The following is a 7,058-nucleotide window of genomic DNA, read 5'->3' as shown; positions in this document are numbered from 1 at the left end:
TCGTGTCCTTACAATGGTTGTTGAGCCTACTATTTATAGATTTACCTAAGGAAACAAGATCGTAGGATCAAGCTCCTCTTATATGATAATAAAGGGGTCATTGATGAACGCGTAATGGCAGACCATGAATGCAAATATTTTCTGCAACGGTCGCTCATTTAATGTTAGTAAATATTCCATTATTGAATGCTATCCGATGACAAACCCTTGATCTTCTCCTGTCATCTATGCTCCCTTCGGGATTTATCCGATATCGATTACATTCGTTGTATTCGGAATTGGTTATTTCCTCACTTGCCCTTTGCTTATTTTCGATTCCACGTGTCAAGTTACCATTCAACCATTTGTTATAAATTAATTTTACCCCATACAGATATAAATATAAATTATTATTGTAAAAGCAAAATTAACATTTTAATCCGTATGTAACGTAACATCTTAGATAAAATAAAGTGGATGGTGTAGTTTTTTATTTTATTTTAAAAAACTTAATAATGCAAGCCGGAATAAGCTTGGAAGTCGCGACTTACAGTTGGAATGGTGCTACACCAACGTATTTTCCAATTTGGACGTAACAATAATAATACGCTATGATGCATACTCTGTAGCCGCTGGTCATGGTTTTGTGAGATCGTGTGCTTTGCGCGCATCTCTCCTTCCCATATAATCCCCTTTCCTAGTTCTAGTTTCTTCTACCATCCCCTTTTAGCTTTTACCCAAATATCTTCTCGCCTGCCAGATTCCCCCACCAATGCCATTCTCCTCTCGGTTCCCAGTTTTGGCAAAGACTTTGCTGCAGAAACACCATTCGATTTCTCTATACGGTTTGGCCAAAGTCTCATCAACCTGGCGTACTCTGTCTTGAGGAGGTATATATAAAATCACAAATATCCATCATTTATATATCTTTTATTTTATAATGATGGTGTATAAGGCATCACCTTGACTAATTCCACCGTATTCTGCTACATCTCCACCACATATATCCAACAGTTTTGCCCACCAAGGCTCGGGCAGAAGTTTTCTTTTCTTTTTCGGGTTTTGTTCGTAATATAGGAAAATTAAATTTTCGATACTCTACCTTTTTTTGTGTTTTTTTTTTTTGGGTTCCTTTTAAAAGATTTGTATGTTGAACCATTGATATTATGGATCTTTGTCTTTTCTCTATCTGTGGTAGGTTTGTCTTGTTTTACAAACCCATATTTGTTAACAATTTAAGTAATCTAAACAAAGAAGCTGTAAGGTTGCTCGAATAAGGAGAATCAATCTCCTTATAAAATTCAACATAACTCAATACTTTGTTTGAATGCAATTTTACTTCTTCATATAAATAATATATGCATAACAAATCTATGCATTATGTTTATATAGAATAGAATATAAAGTAGTAATAACATATTAAGTAAAATAACCCTTCGGGGTTGTACAATTGGGGGTTGTACGGTTGATTGGAGGCCATACGGATGGCCTGGGATCGAATTACCCCTATGCCTTCTGGGTTGAGCCTGTCGCACAAGGCTTGCCTAGTGCGGTTTACATCCCCTGTCTGATTTGCAGCCTATTACACAGGGAAAGGTTTATCCAGTGCGCACAAAGTGTTCACCTGAAGGACATTTTGCAAATACAAATTTGATGAGGTTCTGAAATTCTCTAAGTTATTTTGGGGTTCTGACGGTGGATTTGTTTTTCAACTTTCATGGATGAGCAGAGGAAGTTTAGGTGAAGATTGTGGAGAGAAGCAGCAGAATCTAACACTCTGGCCAATAATACTCCAGTGAAGTCCTTTTCCCATTTGGTATGGGCAACGGCAGAGGCGAGAAGAAGAACAAGCCTTGGAATTGCATTATATTATTATTTTCCTGCGTCTTCATTGTTCTTGAATTGGACATTGCTTTGGCGCCTGCCTATTGATTACGGCTAATATTCCACCTTCATTATGTAGAAAGTTCTTTTTTTTTTTTTTTATCAAACATCCATTCTTTTGTTAGCTCAGTTTTCCAGATGTAAATTGAAATAGAGGAAAAGAAACTGCAAAAGAAATGGCAAATTGTAGCTGCTTTGGTGGTCTTGTAGGAAGAAACAAGAAGTATAAGGCAAGTATATCATTATGTTTAATACTACAGTTCCCTTTTTCTTTTACTGTCGGTGCAAAAGCTGAACTTTTTTCTTATTTCCACGGTTTTGTTGCTTTTAGAGAAAAGAGAGATTTCGAAAAACTGCTAAGGTCCATGCACCAGTTGAAGGTCATATAGAGTGTAGTGACAAAACTGATGAGTCGAAATCAACTTCTTTTGTTATTCCTGGGAAGAAGGTCAAGGAATTGAGTCATGAAACCTCCTTTAGAGAAGCTAAGGAGTTCGAATACGAAGGGGAAGATGAGCACGATGAAAGCCTTTCAATGAACAGGGACAGTTTTGATTTTGATATTCAAGGCCATCTTGGAAGCATAAATGAGGAATCTGATCGATTGCTTCACAAAAAGATGAATCTTCCTTACAAGCTCAACAATTATGTAAATGATCAGCACCAAAATAAGAAAGATGAAGATGTCTTGGAAATCATTAAGACTGGAAACGTTAGTGATCCGGGGATTGGTAAACGAGAATCTTGGACTTGTACAGTACTTAAGCGCTCCTGCTCATATTTGGCAATGAGGGATACCTTAAAAAAGATTAGTCTGAAGCCACCAAAATCCCAGTCATTTGAAGAAATGCAGAGATTAGCTGAGAAGTTGCCTATTGGAAGTCCAGTTTCAGTATCTTCACATTGTAGTGCTGACAAAGTTATGCTGAGAAAACATTCCTCAAGCCAAATCCTACCATCCAGAAGTCGAAAGTTGTGGTGGAAACTCTTTCTATGGAGCCATAGGAACGCAAAAGAAACAAGCAATTGCAAACCACAGCCAATCCCTATTAAAATAATTCTAAGCAAGCAAGGTGGATACTCTTCAGACACTCTAGAACCAGGGCAAGGCGTGGACTTAAGCAAGTTGGGATCAACTGCTTCATTCACTGGGAAATCGTTGAAAAAGGGGTGCAATAACATCCATAGAGTAACTGGTATGTGGCCACAAAATCAGTGGGTTGCATGCCCTGCAGAATCTTCTACATTCTCAAGAGTTGATGAATGGGTGAAAGAACTTTCTATTAGTCCACCACACTTAATTGATGAAGATGACCGTGACTTCCCACCTTCAGCCCATGCTGGTAAATCAATTGCAAGAAACTCATCACTCATGATTAGGCGTCCAAATACAAATGTGCCAGCAGAGGTTATACATGCCAACAACGTGATCCAGTCTCTCAATTCATCCTCAACGGTTGCTCACATTGCAGGTGTTGGACTTAGAATTAACCCTGTAATGTCACACTTCTCCATTCTTCGGTCAGTCAATTTATCAGGCAACTCCATAGGTGGGTTATCATGTTTAGTTCTACTAAACTGAAGACAACACAAAAGAAAATGGTTACATGTGACACTCACTGAAAATTGTTTTATGTTTATGTATTGATGCAGTTCACATAACTCCAGGATCACTGCCGAATGGTCTTCATGTTCTTAATTTATCAAGGAACCAGATTCACAAAATTGAAGGTCTCAAGGAATTGACTCGTTTTCGGGTGCTTGACCTCCGTTACAATAAAATTTCTCGGATTGGACGAGGTAAATTTGTACTTATTTAAACCTCAACCAATTCAATTGTCTTGGCTTCAAAACTCTTGAGTTGATGATTTTGCCATCAGGTTTATCGAATTGTATACTATTCAAGGAGCTCTACATTGCTGGTAACAAAATAAGTTATGTGGAGGGGCTGCATAGGCTTTTCAAGCTGTCAGTTCTTGACCTGAGTTTCAACAAGATAACTACAACTAACGCTCTTCGCCAACTTGTGGCAAACTATAACTCTTTGATTGCTCTAAATCTGTTGGGCAATCCAATCCACATTAGTGATTACCAACTGCGTAAGACAATGTGCAGTCTTCTTCGGAAGCTAGTTTTCCTGAATAAACAAGCTATTAATCCACAAAAGGCACGAGATCAAGCTGTTGCAGAAGCAGCACTTGGTAACAGCAACCGAAGCACTAGCAGCAGAACAACTAGGAAAGTCAATCTTGGAAATTCTGCATCTTCCAGGACGCACAGGGGCAGTGCTCAAAAGAGTAGGCAAAGGCTGAGAAACCGAACTCAAAGTCAATCTTCCAAGGCCAATTTATCTTCTCTGGCATCTTCTTGTCGCTAAACATTCTCAAACTCTCTGATAGTGCACCTTATTGTTTCTGTTTTGCTTTTCAATTATTCATTGCATTTTGTCTAGTTACAGTCTACTTCTGTTCTTCGGAGAGGGAAAGCTGTCTAGATATTCATTTTAAATGATGAGTGTCTTGAATTTGTCAAGATTGATGTGAACTAGTGTGAACATTTGAAGCCTCCTTTTTTGGAAGAAATTGGTAGAAATTGGTAGATGCATTTTTCATGCATTTACATTGCATGTTCATACTTAATGTGATGTCATGCATGATATTATTAGGGCAATTTCCCTTCTATAGCAAGGGTTTTGTTCATTTGAAAGCATCTCTCACTTGCCTTCTTATCTCCTAAGGCATTTGAATATTCTTTCTCTCTTGTAGTATTTCACTTGTATTTTTGGAGTGAAATAAAGTTTGAATTGATTGTGCCCAAGGACTAGGCAAAAATCAAATTTTGCTGAACCTCGTTAATTTCCGGTGTTCCTTTTATTATTGTTTCATTTACTATTTATTAGCTACCTCTAGACATCGTAGTTGTGATTTAATCACTCTATATGTATTCGGCTTCCGCAACAATTGGTATCAGAGTCAAGGTTCTATCTTAGTATGCTCTGTGGTTGCAGCATAGTTTGAACTTTCACATCAGAAAAGAATTACTTTGGTGTTCTGTACTGTTAGCAAATAAATAGTATCTGTAGCAAAAATGGGAGATAATAAAAATGAAGAATCTACATCAAGTGTCAATAATACGTCATCGTTGACATCTTCGCTTATGACAAGAATTGTGTCAAATGCGAAATTTGCTGTAGAAATTTTTGACGGGTCAGGACACTTTGGGATGTGGCAAGGTGAGGTTGTAGATGTCCTTTTTCAACAAGGGCTAGATCTTGCCATTGAAGAAAGTAAACCACATGTTATTGGAGAAGAAGATTGGAAAATTATCAACCATATTGCTTGCGGTACCATTCGATCCTACCTTGCTAGAGAGCAGAAATATCTATACACAAGGGAAACTTCTGCAAGTAAATTATGGAAAGCACCGAAGGATAAATTTTTGAAGAAAAATAGTCAAAATAAATGTACATGAAAAAAAGACTTTCGCTTCACCTATGTTCCTGGTACCACAAATGAATGAACATATCACTAGTTTCAATAAGTTGGTCACAGATTTGCAAAATATGGATGCAACTTTTGATGATGGTGACTTGACATTGATGTTGTTGGGATCACTTCCTGATGAGTACAAGCACCTTGAAACTACTCTACTCCATGGAAATGATGAAGTTTCTCTCAGAGAAGTTTGTTCGGCTTTGTACAGCTATAAACAAAGAAAAGGAGAAAAACAGAAGGGCGGAGAAGGAGAAACACTGGTTGTGAGGGATCGTCTTCAAAATCAAACAAGGACAAAGAAGGGAAGATCCAAGTCAAGATCTAGACCCAACAAAAAAAATGTGTTTTTTGTCAAGAAAAGGGGCACTGGAAGAAAGACTGTCCGAAGTTGAAGAATAAGGCCAAACATAACAATGGAAAGGCCATTATGGATTCAAATGTAGCTGATAGTGATGATTCAAACTTCTCATTAGTTACAACAGAGTCATTAACATCATCAGACATATGGTTGATGGACTCGGCTTGTAGCTATAATATGTGTCCCAACAGGGACTGGTTCGTGAATTTTCAAGAAGGAGAATATGGAGTCGTCCACAAAGTGGATAACAACCTTCTTACCTCATATGGCATTGATTCAATACGATTAAGGAACCATGATGGAATGATCAGAACATTAACAAATGTTCGATATGTACCGGGTTTGAAGAAGAATCTCATCTCTGTAGGAGCCCTAGAATCAAAAGGGTTCAAAATCATTACAAAAAATGGAGTGATGAGAATATGCTCCGGTGCACTAGTAGTAATGAAGGCCAATCGGAAGAACAATAACATGTACCACTATCACGGTAGTACAGTTATTGGGACAGTGACAGTGACATCCAGTGACGACAAAGAGGCAGAAGCAACTAGGCTATGACACATGTGCTTGGGACATGCTGGAGGAAAATCCTTGAAAACTCTATCAGATCAAGGATTGTTAAAAGGAGTAAAGACTTGCAACTTGGAGTTTTGCGAGCATTGTGTCAAAGGGAAACAGACAAGGGTTAAATTTGGTACAGCGATCCATAATACTAAAGACATTTTAGATTATGTACACTCTAATGTTTGGGGTCCTTCCAAAACACCTTCATTGGGTGGGAAGCACTATTTTATAACCTTTGTTGATGATTTTTCTCGAAGAGTGTGAGTGTATACAATAAAGAGGAAAGATGAAGTGTTGGGAATTTTTCTCAAATGGAAGACGATGGTGGAGAATCAAACAGGCAGGAGGGTCAAGTGTATTCGCACAGACAATGGAGGTGAATACAAAAATGATCATTTCAATAAGGTCTGTGAAAATGATGGCATCGTTCGAAACTTCAGTGTCAGACATACACCATAATAAAATGGAGTGGCAGAACGTATGAACCGGACCTTGCTGGAGAAGGTACAATGTATGTTGTCCAATGCTGGCTTGGGCAAATAATTTTAGGCTAAAGCAATTACATATGCATGCCACCTTATTAATCGTCTACCATCTGCTGCTATTGATGGCAAGACACCATTTGAAAAATGGTATGGAAAGCCTGCTGTAGATTATGACTCTTTGCACGTGTTTGGCTCAACTGCATATTATCATGTGACATAGTCAAAATTGGATCCATGGGAAAAGAAGGCTATTTTTATGGGGATTACGTCTGGAGTCAAAGGATATCGCTTATG

At 38.1% G+C, this 7,058-nt stretch overlaps 1 protein-coding gene across 1 annotated transcript; it reads left to right on the top strand.

Moving 5' to 3' along the window:
• Positions 1-586: 586 nt before the first annotated feature.
• Positions 587-4,680, top strand: LOC107795939 (uncharacterized). The gene is made up of 5 exons (XM_075236888.1): positions 587-869; positions 1,709-2,093; positions 2,195-3,413; positions 3,517-3,663; positions 3,744-4,680. Exons 2-5 carry the CDS (start codon positions 2,040-2,042, stop codon positions 4,238-4,240), a joined length of 1,917 nt encoding a protein of 638 aa, XP_075092989.1. The 5' UTR covers positions 587-869; positions 1,709-2,039; the 3' UTR covers positions 4,241-4,680.
• Positions 4,681-7,058: the final 2,378 nt, after the last annotated feature.

Source organism: Nicotiana tabacum, chromosome 18 (assembly GCF_000715075.1).
Source record: "Nicotiana tabacum cultivar K326 chromosome 18, ASM71507v2, whole genome shotgun sequence".
Taxonomy (NCBI): Eukaryota; Viridiplantae; Streptophyta; class Magnoliopsida; order Solanales; family Solanaceae; genus Nicotiana; species Nicotiana tabacum.
Note: the sequence above shows the minus strand (reverse complement) of the source record. Positions and strands in the feature narration are given on the sequence as shown.